Raw genomic sequence first — 19,583 nt, 5'->3', positions numbered from 1 at the left:
TCAGTGATTCTAATAGCGCCTGCATGGCCACGCAGGACTTGGTATGCAGATCTAGTGGACATGTCATCCTGTCCGCCTTGGTCTCTACTCTAAGACAGGACCTTCTGATACAGGGTCCATTCAAACATCAAAATCTAACTTCTCTGAAGCTGACTGCTTGGAAATTGAACGTTTGATTTTATCAAAACGTGGTTTTTCTGAGTCGGTTATTGATACCCTGATACAGGCTAGGAAGCCTGTTACCAGAAAGATTTACCATAAAATATGGCGTAAATACCTATACTGGTGCGAATCCAAACATTACTCCTGGAGTAAGGTTAGGATCTCTAGGATATTGTCTTTTCTACAAGAAGGGTTAGAAAAGGGTTTATCAGCTAGTTCATTAAAGGGACAGATTTCAGCTCTGTCCATCTTGTTACACAGGCGTCTGTCAGAAAATCCAGACGTCCAGGCTTTTTGTCAGGCTTTAGCTAGGATCAAGCCTGTGTTTAAAGCTGTTGCTCCGCCATGGAGTTTAAACTTAGTTCTTAACGTTTTACAGGGTGTTCCATTTGAACCCCTTCATTCCATTGATATAAAATTGTTATCTTGGAAAGTTCTGTTTTTAATGGCTATTTCCTCGGCTCGAAGAGTCTCTGAGTTATCAGCCTTACATTGTGATTCTCCTTATCTGATTTTTCACTCAGACAAGGTAGTTCTGCGTACTAAACCTGGGTTCTTACCTAAGGTGGTCACTAACAGGAATATCAATCATGAGATTGTTGTTCCATCCTTGTGTCCAAATCCTTCTTCAAAGAAGGAACGTCTTCTACACAATCTGGATGTAGTTCGTGCCCTCAAGTTCTACTTGCAGGCAACTAAAGATTTTCGCCAAACTTCTTCCCTGTTTGTCGTTTATTCTGGACAGAGGAGAGGTCAAAAAGCTTCTGCTACCTCTCTCTCTCTCTTTTTGGCTTCGTAGCATAATACGTTTAGCCTATGAGACTGCTGGTCAGCAGCCTCCTGAAAGAATTACAGCTCACTCCACTAGAGCTGTGGCTTCCACTTGGGCCCTTTAAGAATGAGGCCTCTGTTGAACAGATTTGCAAGGCTGCAACTTGGTCTTCGCTTCATACTTTTTCCAAATTTTACAAATTTGACACTTTTGCTTCTTCGGAGGCTATTTTTGGGAGAAAGGTTCTTCAGGCAGTGGTTCCTTCTATATAATGAGCCTGCCTATCCCTCCCGTCATCCGTGTACTTTTGCTTTGGTATTGGTATCCCAGAAGTAATGATGACCCGTGGACTGATCACACATAACAGAAGAAAACATAATTTATACTTACCTGATAAATTCCTTTCTTCTGTTGTGTGATCAGTCCACGGCCCGCCCTGTTTTAAGGCAGGTAAATATCTTTTAAATTATACTCCAGTCACCACTTCACCCTTGGTTACTCCTTTCTCGTTGATTCTTGGTCGAATGACTGGGACTGACGTAGAGGGGAGGAGCTATATGCAGCTCTGCTGGGTGAATCCTCTTGCATTTCCTGTTGGGGAGGAGTTATATCCCAGAAGTAATGATGACCCGTGGACTGATCACACAACAGAAGAAAGGAATTTATCAGGTAAGTATAAATTATGTTTTTTTCACTTTGCATAATTAAACATTTTTGGACCTGATTACACGTGGTGCACTAATAAAAGTGGAGGCGTTATTGGCAATATCTTTTAACTTTGATATTACAAGTCCATGGCAAAGTGTGTTAACCAGAGAAGGGTTAACTTGCGCTGGTATTACAAGTTAAAAGTTATAGTTTGCGCATAAAACACATCAAAAACACATTAAAGTATTACACACATATATAAACGTTTTAATAAAAAGCATATCATAGTAATATTAAAGGGATAGAAAGATAAAAAATTATATGTGCATGGGTGCATTTCAGTTTGAAATATAAGTAGTATACTTGCATTAGCAAAAATATTTCTAGAAAAGTTATTGCTGTTTTATCACTTTGGGTTTAGTGCAGTTTGTCTAATGCGGTGTCTGGTTAGCGCTCAATCGATAACTGTTCGTTTTTTTACAACGCGCCCCATTGAAGTCTATCGGGAGAAGAAGTTTATGTGGTTGCGGTATCCAAAGTCCTGAAGTTAACATGCATTGGTCTTTCTTTTTACTTTCAACTTGCAGTACGCAGGGGGAAATTAGCGATCCACTTCAAATCTGGACATTTATGGGGAATTAAATGAATGCAACGGTTTGGTATTGTATATTGATACATTTCCAATGGTTTAAATGTTACACAAAATGCATCATTAGCACTATTATCAATATCATATTAGGATTTCTGTTGATAAACCCTTGGGATTGGGAAAAATTAAATACAAATCATTTTTGTGAAAAAATAAATCTGAATCATCATAGAAAGACACATAATTTTGCTGTACAAACCCTCACATTATATTTTGCTCATTTATCAGGTTCAAAAGTAATCTGGGCAGGAGGAACCAAGCTTCCATTTTCTCACAAGCCTGTCTTGCTCCACAATGGAGAATTGACCTGTCAGACCCAGAGTGGAAAACTAAGTGAAGTTCTTCTAAGTACTCACAGTTTCCTCAGTAATGTAAAAAATGCATCACCAAATGACTTAAAGAAAATGTTGACACAGACTTTGATGCTGAAGAGGTAAGTGGTTTTATTATTACATTACAATTTAGCTTAAAGGGACACTATACCCAAACATTTTCTTTCATGATTAAGGTAGATAATTATTACCTAATTTGCTTTATTCTTTAGATATACTTTAATGAAGAAATAGCAATGCACACAGTGAACCAATCAGAGGAGGCATCTATATGCAGCTACCAATCAGCAGCTACTAAGCATATCTAGATATGCTTTTCAGCAAAGAATATCAAGAGAATGAAGCAAAATAGATAATAGAAGTAAATTAGAAAGTTGTTTAAAATTATATGCTCTTTCTAAATAATGAAAGAAAAAATTTGGGTTTCATGTCCCTTTAACCTTTATTATTAAAGGGATATGAAACAAAAAAAATGTTCATGATTCAAATAAACCATACAGTTTTAACCCCTTAAGGACCAAGGGCGTACAGGGTACGTCCTACAAAAAAATGTCACTTAAGGACCAAGGACATACCCGGTTTTCAAGAACTGGAAGCGATCGTAATCGCTTCCATCTGCTTTCATGTTATTGCAGTGATGCCTCGATATTGAGGCATCCTGCAATAAAAAAATGTAAGCATCTGATGCAGAGAATTCCACTCTGTGGCCCTCTCTGCATCGGTCAGCGATGGTGCCGATCGTTGGTGGGTGGGAGCCATAGCAGGGTGGCGGGTGGGCGGCCATCGCTGGTGCTAGATCCGGTTCCTGTGTGTCCGGGATCGCGCGGGGCTCGGGGCTCGGGAGTGCATGCGCGCACGGACATGAAAGTTATGTCTTTTGTGCAAGGAGGGAGTGGTAAAGGGAGAGGGAAGGGAAATAAAATGTTTGTAAAGGGATCAGGGAGGGGGGTAGTGTATTGAGGGGGGCAGCTACACTACAGAAAATGGGGTGTTTAGTTTGTTTTTAAAAAAAGGCACATTTTTTAGTAAACTGGGTACTGGCAGACAGCTGCCAGTACCTAAGATGGCGGCCATTAGGTCGAGGGGGGAGGCTGAGAGAGCTGTTTGGGGGGGGGGGAACAGGGAGGTTGGGGGCGGTAATGGGGGATCCTACACTTATATATATTAAAAAAATAGTAATAAAAAAAAGCACCTTTATTTTTATACTGGCAGACTTTCTGCCAGTACTTAAGATGGCGGTGACAATTGTGGGGTGGGGGAGGGAAGGGAGCTGTTTGAGGGGGGTCAAGGGGTGGGATGTGTCAGGTGGGAGGCTGGTCTCTACACTAAAGCTAAAATTAACCCTACAAGCTACCTAATTAACCCCTTAACTTCTGGGCATAATACACGTGTGGTGCGCAGCAGCATTTTGCAGCCTTCTAATTACCAAAAAGCAATGCCAAAGCCATTTATATCTGCTATTTCTGAACAAAGGGGATCCTAGAGAAGAAATTACAACCACGTGTGCCATGATTGCACTAACTGTTTGTAAATAATTTCAGTGAGAAACCTATAATTGTTAAAACTATTTTTTTTATTTGATCGCATTTGGCGGTGAAATGGTGGCATGAAATATACCAAAATGGGCCTAGATCAATACTTTGGGTTGTCTACTACACTACACTAGAGCTAAAATTAACCCTACAAGCTCCCTAATTAACCCCTTCATTGCTGGGCATAATACACGTGTGGTGCGCAGCGGTATTTACCGGCCTTCTAATTACAAAAAAGCAACGCAAAAGCCATATATGTCTGCTATTTCTGAACAAAGGGGATCCCAGAGAAGCATTTACAACCACTTGTGCCATGATTGCACTAACTGTTTGTAAATAATTTCAGTGAGAAACCTAAAGTTTGTGAAAAGGCTAACGATTTTGTTTATTTAAACGTATTTGGCGGTGAAATGGTGGCATGAAATATTCCAAAATGGGCCTAGATCAATACTTTGGGTTGTCTACTAAAAAAAAATATATACATGTGAAGGGTTATTCAGGGATTCCTGACAGATTTCAGTGTTACCATGTAACGATCGCTAATTTTGAAGAAAAAATAAAATGGTTTGGAAATAGCAAAGTGTTACTTGTATTTATTGCCCTATAACTTGCAAAGAACATGTAAACATTGGGTATTTCTAAACTCAGGACAAAATTTAGAAATTATTTAGCATGGGTGTTTTTTGGTGGCTGTAGATGTAGATTTCTTTCATGTAATTAGCAAGAGTCCATGAGCTAGTGACGTATGGGATATACATTCCTACCAGGAGGGGCAAAGTTTCCCAAACCTTAAAATGCCTATAAATACACCCCTCACCACACCCACAATTCAGTTTTACAAACTTTGCCTCCGATGGAGGTGGTGAAGTAAGTTTGTGCTAGATTCTACGTTGATATGCGCTCCGCAGCAAGTTGGAGCCCGGTTTTCCTCTCAGCGTGCAGTGAATGTCAGAGGGATGTGAGGAGAGTATTGCCTATTTGAATGCAGTGATCTCTTTCTACGGGGTCTATTTCATAGGTTCTCTGTTATCGGTCGTAGAGATTCATCTCTTACCTCCCTTTTCAGATCGACGATATACTCTTATATATACCATTACCTCTGCTGATTCTCGTTTCAGTACTGGTTTGGCTTTCTACAAACATGTAGATGAGTGTCCTGGGGTAAGTAAATCTTATTTTCTGTGACACTCTAAGCTATGGTTGGGCACTTTATTTATAAAGTTCTAAATATATGTATTCAAACATTTATTTGCCTTGACTCAGAATGTTCAACATTCCTTATTTTTCAGACAGTCAGTTTCATATTTGGGATAAATGCATTTGTTTCAATCATTTTTTCTTACCTTAAAAAATTTGACTTTTTCCCTGTGGGCTGTTAGGCTCGCGGGGGCAGAAAATGCTTCATTTTATTGCGTCATTCTTGGCGCAGACTTTTTTGGCGCAAAATTTTTTTTCTGTTTCCGGCGTCATACGTGTCGCCGGAAGTTGCGTCATTTTTTGACGTTTTTTTTGCGTCAAAAATGTCGGCGTTCCGGATGTGGCGTCATTTTTGGCGCCAAATAATGTGGGCGTCTTTTTTGGCGCTAAAAAATATGGGCGTCATTTTTGTCTCCACATTATTTAAGTCTCATTATTTATTGCTTCTGGTTGCTAGAAGCTTGTTCACTGGCATTTTTTTCCCATTCCTGAAACTGTCATTTAAGGAATTTGATCATTTTTGCTTTATATGTTGTTTTTTTCTTTTACATATTGCAAGATGTTCCACGTTGCAACTGAGTCAGAAGATACTTCAGGAAAATCACTGCACAGTGCTGGAGCTACCAAGCTAAGTGTATCTGCTATAAACTTTTGGTATCTGTTTCTCCAGCTGTTATTTGTATTGCATGTCATGTCAAACTTATTAATGCAGATAAAATTTCCTTTAGTACTGTTACATTACCTGTTGCTGTTCCGTCAACATCTAATTTTCAGAGTGTTCCTGATAACATAAGAGATTTTATTTTTTAAATCCATTAAGAAGGCTATGTCTGTTATTTCTCCTTCTAGTATACATAAAAGTCTTTTAAAACTTCTCTTTTTTCAGATGAATTTTTAAATGAACATCATCATTCTGATACTGATAATGGTTCTTCTGGTTCAGAGGTTTCTGTCTCAGAGGTTGATGCTGATAAATCTTTGTATTTGTTCAAGATGGAATTTATTCGTTCTTTACTTAAAGAAGTGTTATTTGCATTAGAAATAGAGGATTCTGGTCCTCTTGATACTAAATGTAAACGTTTAAATAAGGTTTTTAAATCTCCTGTAGTTATTCCAGAAGTGTTTTATCTCCCTGATGCTATTTCTGAAGTAATTTCCGGGGAATGGAATAATTTGGGTAATTTATTTACTCCTTCTAGACGTTTAAGCAAATTATATCCTGTGCCATCTGACAGATTAGAGTTTTTTGGGACAAAAATCCCTAAGGTTATGGGGCTGTCTCTACTCCTGCTAATGTACTACTATTCCTACGGCAGATAGTACTTCATTTAAGGATCCTTTAGATAGGAAAATTGAATCCTTTCTAAGAAAAGCTTACTTATGTTCAGGTAATCTTCTTAGACCTGCTATATTTTTAGCGGATGTTGCTGCAGCTTCAACTTTTTGGTTAGAAGCTTTAGCGCAACAAGTAACAGATCATAATTTTATAGCATTATTATTATTCTATAACATGCTAATAATTTTATTGGTGATACCATCTTTTGATATCATTAGAGTTGATGTCAGGTATATGTCTCTAGCTATTTTAGCTAGAAAAGCTTTATGGATTAAACTTGGAATGCTGACATGTCTTCTAAGTCAACTTTGCTTTCCCTTTCTTTCCAGGGTAAATAATAATTTTCGTTCCTTTCCTCACAACAAGGAACAAAAGCCTGATCCTTCATCCTCAGGAGCGGTATCAGTTTAGAAACTATTTCCAGTTTGGAATATCTCCAAGCCTTATAGAAACCTATAGCCAGCTCCTAAATACCTATGAAGGTGCGGCCCTTATTCCAGCTCAGCTGGTATGGGGCAGATTACGTTTTCTTCAAAGAAATTTGGATCAATTCCGTTCTTAATCTCTGGTTTCAGAAACATTGTTTCAGAAAGGTACAGAATTGGCTTCAAGTTAAGGCCTCCTGCTAAGAGATTCTTTTCTTTCCCGTGTCCCAGTTAACACAGCAAAGGCTCAGCATTTCTGAAATGTGTTTCAGATCTAGAGTTGGCTGGAGTATTTATGCCAGTTCCAGTTCTGGAACAGGGGCTGGGGTATTATTTTATCTCTTCATTGTACCAAAGAAGGTCAATTCCTTCAGACCAGTTCCGGATCTATCATTATTGAATCGTTATGTTAGGATACCAACATTCAAGATGGTTACTGTAGGACTATCCTGCCTTTTGATTAGCAAGGGCATTATATGTCTACAATAGATTTACAGGATGTGTATCTGCATATTCCGATTCATCCAGATCACTTTTAGTGTCTGAGATTCTCTTTTTAGACAAGCATTACCAGTTTTGTGGCTCTACCGTTTGGCCTAGCCTCAGTTCCAAGAATTTTTTTCAAAGGTTCTCGGTGCCCTTCTTTCTGTAATCAGAGAATAGGGTTTTGGTATTTCCTTATTTGGACGATATCTTGGTACTTGCTCAGTCTTCTCATTTTCGAAGAATCTCATACGAATCGACTTGTGTTGTTTCTTCAAGTTCATGGTTGGAGGATCAATTTACCAATCAGTTCATTGATTCCTCAGACAAGGGTAACCTTTTTAGGTTTCTAGATAAATTCAGTGTCTATGACTCTGTCCTTGTCAGACAAGAGAAGTTTAACATTGATATCAGCTTGTCAAAACCTTCAGTCACAATCATTCCCTTTGGTAGCCTTATGCATGGAAATGTTGGGTCTTAGGACTGCCGCATCAGATGCGATCTCCTTTGCTCGTTTTCACATGCGACCTCTTCAGCTCTGTATGCTGAACCAATGGTGCAGGGATTACTCAAAGATATCTCAATTAATATCTTTAAACCGATTTTACGACACTCTCTGACATGGTGGACAGATCACCATCGTTTAGTTCAGGGGGCTTCTTTGTTCTTCCGACCTGGACTATAATCTCAACAGATGCAAGTCTTACAGGTTGGGGAGCTGTGTGGGGGTATCTGACGGCACAAGGGGTTTGGGAATCTCAGGAGGTGAGATTTCCGATCAATATTTTGGAACTCCGTGCAATTTTCAGAGCTCTTCAGTCTTGGCCTCTTCTGAAGAGAGAGTTGTTCATTTGTTTTCAGATAGACAATGTCACAACTGTGGCATACATCAATCATCAAGGAGGGACTCACAGTCCTCTGGCTATGAAAGAAGTATCTCGAATTTTGGTTTGGGCGGAATCCAGCTCCTGTCTAATCTCTGCGGTTCATATCCCAGGTATGGACAATTGGAAAGCGGATTATCTCAGTCGCCAAACGTTGCATCCGGGCGAATGGTCTCTTCACCCAGAGGTATTTCTTCAGATTGTTCAAATGTGGGAACTTCCAGAAATAGATCTGATGGCTTCTCATCTAAACAAGAAACTTCCCAGGTATCTGTCCAGATCCCGGGATCCTCAGGCGGAGGCAGTGGATGCATTATCACTTCCTTGGAAGTATCATCCTGCCTATATCTTTCCGCCTCTAGTTCTTCTTCCAAGAGTAATCTCCAAGATTCTGAAGGAATGCTCGTTTGTTCTGCTGGTAGCTCCGGCATGGCCTCACAGGTTTTGGTATGCGGATCTTGTCCGGATGGCCTCTTGCCAACCGTGGACTCTTCCGTTAAGACCAGACCTTTTGTCTCAAGGTCCTTTTTTCCATCAGGATCTGAAATCCTTAAATTTAAAGGTATGGAGATTGAACGCTTGATTCTTGGTCAAAGAGGTTTCTCTGACTCTGTGATTAATACTATGTTACAGGCTCGTAAATCTGTATCCAGTGAGATATATTATAGAGTCTGGAAGACTTATATTTCTTGGTGTCTTTCTCATCATTTTTCTTGGCATTCTTTTAGAATACCGAGAATATTACAGTTTCTTCAGGATGGTTTAGATAAGGGTTTGTCCGCAAGTTCCTTGAAAGGTCAAATCTCTGCTCTTTCTGTTCTTTTTCACAGAAAGATTGCTATTCTTCCTGATATTCATTGTTTTGTACAAGCTTTGGTTCGTATAAAGCCTGTCATTAAGTCAATTTCTCCTCCTTGGAGTTTGAATTTGGTTCTGGGGGCTCTTCAAGCTCCTCCATTTGAACCTATGCATTCATTGGATATTAAATTACTTTCTTGGAAAGTTTTGTTCCTTTTGGCCATCTCTTCTGCCAGCAGAGTTTCTGAATTATCTGCTCTTTCTTGTGAGTCTCCTTTTCTGATTTTTCATCAGGATAAGGCGGTGTTGCGAACTTCTTTTGAATTTTTACCTAAGTTGTGAATTCCAACAACATTAGTAGAGACATTGTGGTTCCTTCATTATGTCCTAATCCTAAGAATTCTAAGGAGAAATCGTTGCATTCTTTGGATGTTATTAGAGCTTTGAAATATTATGTTGAAGCTACTAAGTCTTTCCGAAAGACTTCTAGTTTATTTGTTATCTTTTCCGGTTTTAGAAAGGCCAGAAAACTTCTGCCATTTCTTTGGCATCTTGGTTGAAATCTTTAATTCATCTTGCCTATGTTGAGTCGGGTAAGACTCCGCCTCATAGGATTACAGCTCATTCTACTAGGTCAGTTTCTACTTCCTGGGCGTTTAGGAATGAAGCTTCGGTTGATCAGATTTGCAAAGCGGCAACTTGGTCCTCTTTGCATACTTTTACCAAAATTCTACCATTTTTTTGTATTTTCTTCTTCTGAAGCAGTTTTTGGTAGAAAAGTACTTCAGGCAGTGGTTTCAGTTTGAATCTTCTGCTTATGTTTTTCATTAAACTTTATTTTGGGTGTGGATTATTTTCAGCAGGAATTGGCTGTCTTTATTTTATCCCTCCCTCTCTAGTGACTCTTGTGTGGAAAGATCCACATCTTGGGTAGTCATTATCCCATACGTCACTAGCTCATGGACTCTTGCTAATTACATGAAAGAAAACATAATTTATGTAAGAACTTACCTGATAAATTCATTTCTTTCATATTAGCAAGAGTCCATGAGGCCCGCCCTTTTTTGTGGTGGTTATGATTTTTTTGTATAAAGCACAATTATTCCAATTCCTTATTTTATATGCTTTCGCACTTTTTTCTTATCACCCCACGTCTTGGCTATTCGTTAAACTGAATTGTGGGTGTGGTGAGGGGTGTATTTATAGGCATTTTAAGGTTTGGGAAACTTTGCCCCTCCTGGTAGGAATGTATATCCCATACGTCACTAGCTCATGGACTCTTGCTAATATGAAAGAAATGAATTTATCAGGTAAGTTCTTACATAAATTATGTTTTTGGGGGTCAAAGTTAGAAAAAGTTAGTTTTTTTTCCATTTTTTCCTCATATTTTATAAAAAAAAATTATAGTAAATTATAAGATATGATGAAAATAATGGTATCTTTAGAAAGTCCATTTAAAGTGAAAGTAAATCCTAGTGTTTTACAAATGCTAGGATTTACTATTGAAACAAATAAAGGGGACTTTCATTCATGAAGTATAAGACACTTCATGTAGAAATCTCCTTTATTTGATTCAATCGATCGCCATTTTTACCTTGTACAGCAGCCCACAGCAAAAAAAAAAAAATTTGGTTAAGAGGCAACGTTTTCACCTCTTAGCCAATAGCTGTGCGGTAAATCCGGCTCCCATGGGCGCCAAGCCAGATTTACCGCACGGCTATTGGCTAAAAGGTGAAAAAGAGGTGAATGAAAGTCCCCTTTATTTGTTTCAATAGTAAATCCTAGCGTTTGTAAGACACTAGGATTTACTTTCACTTTAATGTCGAGAAAAACGGTATATAATATGTGTGGGTACAGTAAATGAGTAAGAGGAAAATTACAGCTAAACACAAACACCGCAGAAATGTAAAAATAGCCCTGATCCCAAACTGTCAACAAATGGAAAAGTGGTCTGGTCACGAAGGGGTTAAACAACTTTCCAATGTACTTCTATTTTATAATTTGCTTGTTATCTTGATATCTTTTGTTGAAAAACATACCTAGGTAAACTGGGAGCTAGCTGCTGATTGGTGGCTGCACATATATGCCTCTTGTCATTGGCTAAATGATTGTGTTTGTCTTGCTCACAGTAGTGCATTGCTACTCATTGAATAAAGGATACCAAGAGACTGAAATAAAATTGATAATAGAAATGTAATCTCTATGTGATGCATGTCCCCTTAATAAACAAATGTATTTAAAATGTATGTATATGTTACAATTATTAAGGAAATTAACAATTAGTTAAATGGACAGTCAAGTCCAAAATAAACTTTCATGATTCAGATAGGGCATGTAATTTTAAACAGCTTTCTCCTGTTAAGTGTGGTCAGTCCACGGGTCATCATTACTTCTGGGATATTATCTCCTCCCCTACAGGAAGTGCAAGAGGATTCACCCAGCAGAGCTGCTATATAGCTCCTCCCCCCTACGTCACCTCCAGTCATTCTCTTGCACCCAACGAATAGATAGGATGTGTGAGAGGACTGTGGTGATTTTAATTAGTTTATTACCTTCAATCAAAAGTTTGTTATTTTATAATAGCACCGGAGTGTGTTATTCATTCTCTGGTAGAATTTGAAGAAGAATCTACCTGAGTTTTTTCTATGATTTTAGCCGGAGTAGTTAAGATCATATTGCTGTTTCTCGGCCATCTGAGGAGAGGTAAACTTCAGATCAGGGGACAGTGGGCAGATTAATCTGCAAAGAGGTATGTAGCAGTTTATTATTTTCTGACATGGAATTGATGAGAAAATCCTGCCATACCGTTATAATGTAAACTCAGCCTTAAATGCAGTAGATGTAGCTGGTATCAGGCTGTCATGTATGTATATTTTACACTTCAGTATTCTGGGGAATGGTACTTCACTGGATTTATACTGTATGCATAGTTTTAACCTAATTTGCAGGGACTTGCAATAGGTTTTAAATAACAATTAATTTATTGAGGTTAAACGTTTTTTTGCTGGCATGTAAAATCATTTATTTCTCTGAGGTACTGGGTGAAAAAATGTTTTGGGCACTATTTTTTCCACTTGGCAATAGTTTTGTTTAAATTAAAGCAGTTTACTGATCTCTCTCACTGTTATGTGTGAGGGGGAGGGGCCATTTTTGGCGCTTTCACTACGCATCAAAAAACTCAGTCAGAGGTTCATTTTCTTCCTGCATGATCCGGTTCATCTCTACAGAACTCAGGGATCTCCAAAGCTTGTTTTGAAGGAGGTAATCATTCACAGCAGAGCTGTGAAGATTGTAGTTGACTGTGTTAAAAAACGTTTATTTGTGTATTTTTTCTGCTGTCAGGGTTAGTTATCCTTTGCTAATGGGAACAATCCTTTGCTAAAATTGTATATTTCTTACAAAGATTTGATGCTATAACTTATTTATTTTCAACTGTCATAATTTTTTCTGTGCTTCTTATAGGCACAGTTCGTTTTCATGTTATTGTAAATTACTTGAAAAGCATTTCCAAGTTGCTAGTTTATTGCTAGTGTGTTAAACATGTCTGATTCAGAGGAAGATACATGTGCTATATGTGCTAATGCCGAAGTGGAGCCCAATAGAAATTTATGTACTAATTGTATTGATGTTACTTTAAATAAAAGTCAATCTGTACAAACTGAACATATTTCACCTAACAACGAGGGGAGAGTTATGCCGACTAACTCGCCTCACGTGTCAGTACCTGCATCTCCCGCTCGGGAGGTGCGTGATATTGTAGCGCCGAGTACATCTGGGCGGCCCTTTCAAATCACATTACAGGATATGGCTACTGTTATGACTGAAGTTTTGGCTAAATTACCAGAACTTAGAGGCAAGCGTGATCACTCTGGGGTGAGAACAGAGTGCGCTGATAATATTAGGGCCATGTCAGACACTGCGTCACAGGTGGCAGAACATGAGGACGGAGAACTTCATTCTGTGGGTGACGGTTCTGATCCAAACAGACTGGATTCAGATATTTCAAATTTTAAATTTAAGCTGGAAAACCTCCGTGTATTACTAGGGGAGGTGTTAGCGGCTCTGAATGATTGTAACACAGTTGCAATACCAGAGAAAATGTGTAGGTTGGATAAATATTTTGCGGTACCGGCGAGTACTGATGTTTCTTCTGTTATGTGTGATCAGTCCACGGGTCATCATTACTTCTGGGATATAACTCCTCCCCAACAGGAAATGCAAGAGGATTCACCCAGCAGAGCTGCATATAGCTCCTCCCCTCTACGTCACTCCCAGTCATTCTCTTGCACCCAACGACTAGATAGGATGTGTGAGAGGACTATGGTGATTATACTTAGTTTTTATAACTTCAATCAAAAGTTTGTTATTTTACAATAGCACCGGAGCGTGTTATTGCCTCTCTGGCAGAGTTTGAAGAAGAATCTACCAGAGTTTTTACTATGATTTTAACCGGAGTAGTTAAGATCATATTGCTGTTTCTCGGCCATCTGAGGGAGGTAAAAGCTTCAGATCAGGGGACAGCGGGCAGATGAATCTGCATTGAGGTATGTAGCAGTTTTTATTTTCTGAATGGAATTGATGAGAAAATCCTGCCATACCGTTATAATGACATGTATGTATACTCTACACTTCAGTATTCTGGGAATGGTACTTCACTGGAATTACTCTGTAAAAAGTATATTAAACCTTTTAATAGGTATTTATTATGTTAAACGTTTTTGCTGGAATGTAGAATCGTTTGCATTTTCTGAGGTACTGAGTGAATAAATGTTTGGGCATTATTTTTCCACTTGGCAGTTGCTTGTTTTAATTGTGACAGTTTCGTTTCTCACTCACTGCTGTGTGTGAGGGGGAGGGGCCGTTTTTGGCGCTCTTTGCTACGCATCAAAAATTTCCAGTCAGTTACTCTTGTATTTCCTGCATGATCCGGTTCATCTCTAACAGAACTCAGGGGTCTTCAAACTTCTTTGAAGGGAGGTAGATTCTCTCAGCAGAGCTGTGAGACTTATATATTGACTGTGATTAAAAACGTTGCTCTGTAATTTTTACATTTCAAAATTAATTATTGTTACTTTACTAATGGGAACAAACCTTTGCTAAAAGTTGTGTTGTTTTCAGGATTGATGCTTTAACAGTTTTTTTCAGTTCATTATTTCAACTGTCAGTTAATCGTTTAGTGCTTCTTTGAGGCACAGTACGTTTTTGTTAAATAAGATTGTAACCAAGTTGCTAGTTTATTTGCTAGTGTGTTAAACATGTCTGATTCAGAGGAAGATACCTGTGTCATTTGTTCCAATGCCAAGGTGGAGCCCAATAGAAATTTATGTACTAACTGTATTGATGCTACTTTAAATAAAAGCCAATCTGTACAAATTGAACAAATTTCACCAAACAGCGAGGGGAGAGTTATGCCGACTAACTCGCCTCACGTGTCAGTACCTGCATCTCCCGCCCGGGAGGTGCGTGATATTGTGACGCCTAGTACATCTGGGCGGCCATTACAGATAACATTACAAGATATGGCTACTGTTATGACTGAAGTTTTGGCTAAATTACCAGAACTAAGGGGCAAGCGTGATCACTCTGGGGTGAGAACAGAGTGCGCTGATAATACTAGAGCCATGTCTGATACTGCGTCACAGCTTGCAGAGCATGAGGACGGAGAGCTTCATTCTGTGGGTGACGGTTCTGATCCAAACAGATTGGATTCAGATATTTCAAATTTTAAATTTAAATTGGAGAACCTCCGTGTATTACTAGGGGAGGTTTTAGCGGCTCTTAATGATTGTAACACTGTTGCAATACCAGAGAAATTGTGTAGGTTGGATAAATACTTTGCGGTACCGGCGAGTACTGACGTTTTTCCTATACCTAAGAGACTAACTGAAATTGTTACTAAGGAGTGGGATAGACCCGGTGTGCCGTTCTCACCCCCTCCAATATTTAGAAAGATGTTTCCAATAGACGCCACCACACGGGACTTATGGCAAACGGTCCCTAAGGTGGAGGGAGCAGTTTCTACTTTAGCTAAGCGTACCACTATCCCGGTGGAGGATAGCTGTGCTTTTTCAGATCCAATGGATAAAAAATTAGAGGGTTAACCTTAAGAAAATGTTTGTTCAACAAGGTTTTATATTGCAACCCCTTGCATGCATCGCGCCGATTACGGCTGCGGCAGCATTTTGGATGGAGTCTCTGGAAGAGAACCTTAGTTCAGCTACGCTGGACGACATTACGGACAGGCTTAGAGTCCTTAAACTAGCTAATTCATTCATTTCGGAGGCCGTAGTACATTTAACCAAACTTACGGCTAAGAACTCAGGATTCGCCATTCAGGCACGTAGGGCGCTGTGGCTAAAATCCTGGTCAGCTGATGTAACTTCTAAGTCCAAATTACTTAATATACCTTTCAAAGGGCAAACTTTATTTGGGCCCGGTTTGAAAGAAATTATCGCTGACATTACAGGAGGTAAGGGCCACGCCCTGCCTCAAGACAAAGCCAAAGCTAAGGCTAGACAGTCTAATTTTCGTCCCTTTCGGAATTTCAAAGCAGGAGCAGCACCAACTTCCACTGCACCAAAACAGGAAGGAGCCGTTGCTCGTTACAGACAAGGCTGGAAACCTAACCAGTCCTGGAACAAGGGCAAGCAGGCCAGGAAACCTGCTGCTGTCCCTAAGACAGCATGAATCGAGGGCCCCCGATCCGGGACCGGATCTAGTAGGGGGCAGACTCTCTCTCTTCGCCCAGGCTTGGGCAAGAGATGTTCAGGATCCCTGGGCGCTAGAGATCATATCTCAGGGTTACCTTCTAGACTTCAAATTCTCTCCCCCAAGAGGGAGATTTCATCTGTCAAGGTTGTCAACAAACCAGATAAAGAAAGAAGCGTTTCTACGCTGTGTACAAGATCTGTTATTAATGGGAGTGATCCATCCGGTTCCGCGGTCGGAACAAGGACAAGGGTTTTACTCAAACCTGTTTGTGGTTCCCAAAAAAGAGGGAACTTTCAGGCCAATCTTGGATTTAAAGATCCTAAACAAATTCCTAAGAGTTCCATCGTTCAAAATGGAAACTATTCGGACAATCTTACCCATGATCCAAAAGGGTCAGTACATGACCACAGTGGATTTAAAGGATGCTTACCTTCACATACCGATTCACAAAGATCATTACCGGTATCTAAGGTTTGCCTTCTTAGACAGGCATTACCAGTTTGTAGCTCTTCCATTCGGATTGGCTACGGCTCCAAGAATCTTCACAAAGGTTCTGGGTGCCCTTCTGGCGGTACTAAGACCGCGAGGAATTTCGGTAGCTCCGTACCTAGACGACATTCTGATACAAGCTTCAAGCTTTCAAACTGCCAAGTCTCATACAGAGTTAGTTCTGGCATTTCTAAGGTCGCATGGATGGAAAGTGAACGAAAAGAAGAGTTCTCTTTTTCCTCTCACAAGAGTTCCATTCTTGGGGACTCTTATAGATTCTGTAGAAATGAAGATTTATCTGACAGAAGACAGATTAACAAAGCTTCTAAATGCATGCCGTGTCCTTCATTCCATTCAACTCCCGTCAGTAGCTCAATGCATGGAGGTGATCGGCTTAATGGTAGCAGCAATGGACATAGTACCCTTTGCACGTCTACATCTCAGACCGCTGCAATTGTGCATGCTGAGTCAGTGGAATGGGGATTACTCAGACTTGTCCCCTACTATGAATCTGGATCAAGAAACCAGAAACTCTCTTCTATGGTGGCTTTCTCGGCCACATCTGTCCAGGGGGATGCCATTCAGCAGGCCGGACTGGACAATTGTAACAACAGACGCCAGCCTACTAGGTTGGGGCGCTGTCTGGAATTCTCTGAAGGCTCAGGGACAATGGAGTCAGGAGGAAAGTCTCCTACCAATAAACATTCTGGAATTGAGAGCAGTTCTCAATGCCCTTCTGGCTTGGCCCCAGTTAAAAACTCGGGGGTTCATCAGGTTTCAGTCGGACAACATCACGACTGTAGCGTACATCAACCATCAAGGAGGGACAAGAAGCTCCCTAGCAATGATGGAAGTATCAAAGATAATTCGCTGGGCAGAGTCTCACTCTTGCCACCTGTCAGCAATCCACATCCCGGGAGTGGAGAACTGGGAGGCGGATTTCTTGAGTCGCCAGACTTTTCATCCGGGGGAGTGGGAACTTCATCCGGAGGTCTTTGCCCAAATACTTCGACGTTGGGGCAAACCAGAGATAGATCTCATGGCGTCTCGCCAGAACGCCAAACTTCCTCGCTACGGGTCCAGATCCAGGGATCCGGGAGCGGTTCTGATAGATGCTTTGACAGCACCTTGGAACTTCGGGATGGCTTATGTGTTTCCACCCTTCCCGCTGCTTCCTCGATTGATTGCCAAAATCAAACAGGAGAGAGCATCAGTGATTCTAATAGCGCCTGCATGGCCACGCAGGACTTGGTATGCAGATCTAGTGGACATGTCATCCTGTCCGCCTTGGTCTCTACCTCTAAGACAGGACCTTCTGATACAGGGTCCATTCAAACATCAAAATCTAACTTCTCTGAAGCTGACTGCTTGGAAATTGAACGCTTGATTTTATCAAAACGTGGTTTTTCTGAGTCGGTTATCGATACCCTGATACAGGCTAGGAAGCCTGTTACCAGAAGGATTTACCATAAGATATGGCGTAAATACCTATACTGGTGCGAATCCAAAGGTTACTCCTGGAGTAAGGTTAGGATTCCTAGGATATTGTCCTTTCTACAAGAAGGTTTAGAAAAGGGTTTATCGGCTAGTTCATTAAAGGGACAGATCTCAGCTCTGTCCATCTTGTTGCACAGGCGTCTGTCAGAAAATCCAGACGTCCAGGCTTTTTGTCAGGCTTTAGCTAGAATCAAGCCTGTGTTTAAAACTGTTGCTCCGCCATGGAGTTTAAACCTTGTTCTTAACGTTCTACAAGGAGTTCCGTTTGAACCCCTTCATTCCGTTGATATAAAGTTGTTATCTTGGAAAGTGTTATTTTAATGGCTATTTCTTCGGCTCGGAGAGTCTCTGAGTTATCAGCTTTACATTGTGATTCTCCTTATTTGATTTTTCATTCAGATAAGGTAGTTCTGCGTACTAAACCTGGGTTCTTACCTAAGGTAGTAACTAACAGGAACATCAATCAAGAGATCGTGGTTCCTTCCCTGTGCCCGAATCCTTCTTCAAAGAAGGAACGTCTTCTACACAATCTGGATGTAGTTCGTGCCCTCAAGTTCTACTTGCAGGCAACTAAGGATTTTCGACAAACGTCTTCCCTGTTTGTCGTGTACTCTGGTCAGAGGAGAGGTCATAAGGCTTCGGCTACCTCTCTCTCCTTCTGGCTTCGTAGCATAATTCGTTTAGCCTATGAGACTGCTGGACAGCAGCCTCCTGAAAGAATTACAGCTCATTCTACTAGAGCTGTGGCTTCCACTTGGGCCTTTAAGAATGAGGCCTCTGTTGAACAGATTTGCAAGGCTGCAACTTGGTCTTCGCTTCATACTTTTTCCAAATTTTACAAATTTGACACTTTTGCTTCTTCGGAGGCTATTTTTGGGAGAAAGGTTCTTCAGGCAGTGGTTCCTTCTGTATAATGAGCCTGCCTATCCCTCCCGTCATCCGTGTACTTTTGCTTTGGTATTGGTATCCCAGAAGTAATGATGACCCGTGGACTGATCACACATAACAGAAGAAAACATAATTTATGCTTACCTGATAAATTCCTTTCTTCTGTTGTGTGATCAGTCCACGGCCCGCCCTGTTTTTTTTAAGGCAGGTAAATATTTTTTAAATTATACTCCAGTCACCACTTCACCCTTGGTTTCTCCTTTCTCGTTGATTCTTGGTCGAATGACTGGGAGTGACGTAGAGGGGAGGAGCTATATGCAGCTCTGCTGGGTGAATCCTCTTGCATTTCCTGTTGGGGAGGAGTTATATCCCAGAAGTAATGATGACCCGTGGACTGATCACACAACAGAAGAAAGGAATTTATCAGGTAAGCATAAATTATGTTTTTTCCTATACCTAAGAGACTTACTGAAATTGTTACTAAGGAGTGGGATAGGCCCGGTGTGCCGTTCTCACCTCCTCCGATATTTAGAAAAATGTTTCCAATAGACGCCACCACACGGGACTTATGGCAAACGGTCCCTAAGGTGGAGGGAGCAGTTTCTACTTTAGCTAAGCGTACCACTATCCCGGTGGAGGATAGCTGTGCTTTTTCAGATCCAATGGATAAAAAATTAGAGGGTTACCTTAAGAAAATGTTTGTTCAACAAGGTTTTATATTGCAACCTCTTGCATGTATTGCGCCTGTCACGGCTGCAGCAGCATTTTGGTTTGAGTCTC

At 40.4% G+C, this 19,583-nt stretch overlaps 1 protein-coding gene across 1 annotated transcript in view; it reads left to right on the top strand.

Moving 5' to 3' along the window:
- The window catches only part of WDR19 (WD repeat domain 19), a 296,764-nt gene that overhangs the window by 124,891 nt on the left and 152,290 nt on the right, over positions 1-19,583 (top strand). Inside the window, exon 17 of the mRNA XM_053704050.1 lies at positions 2,460-2,664. Within this exon, the coding sequence (XP_053560025.1) occupies positions 2,460-2,664 (205 nt within the window). The remainder of the gene's footprint in view (positions 1-2,459; positions 2,665-19,583) is intronic.

This window comes from Bombina bombina, chromosome 2 (genome assembly GCF_027579735.1).
Source record: "Bombina bombina isolate aBomBom1 chromosome 2, aBomBom1.pri, whole genome shotgun sequence".
Lineage (NCBI taxonomy): Eukaryota > Metazoa > Chordata > Amphibia > Anura > Bombinatoridae > Bombina > Bombina bombina.
This window is presented reverse-complemented; position numbering and strand designations above follow the sequence as displayed.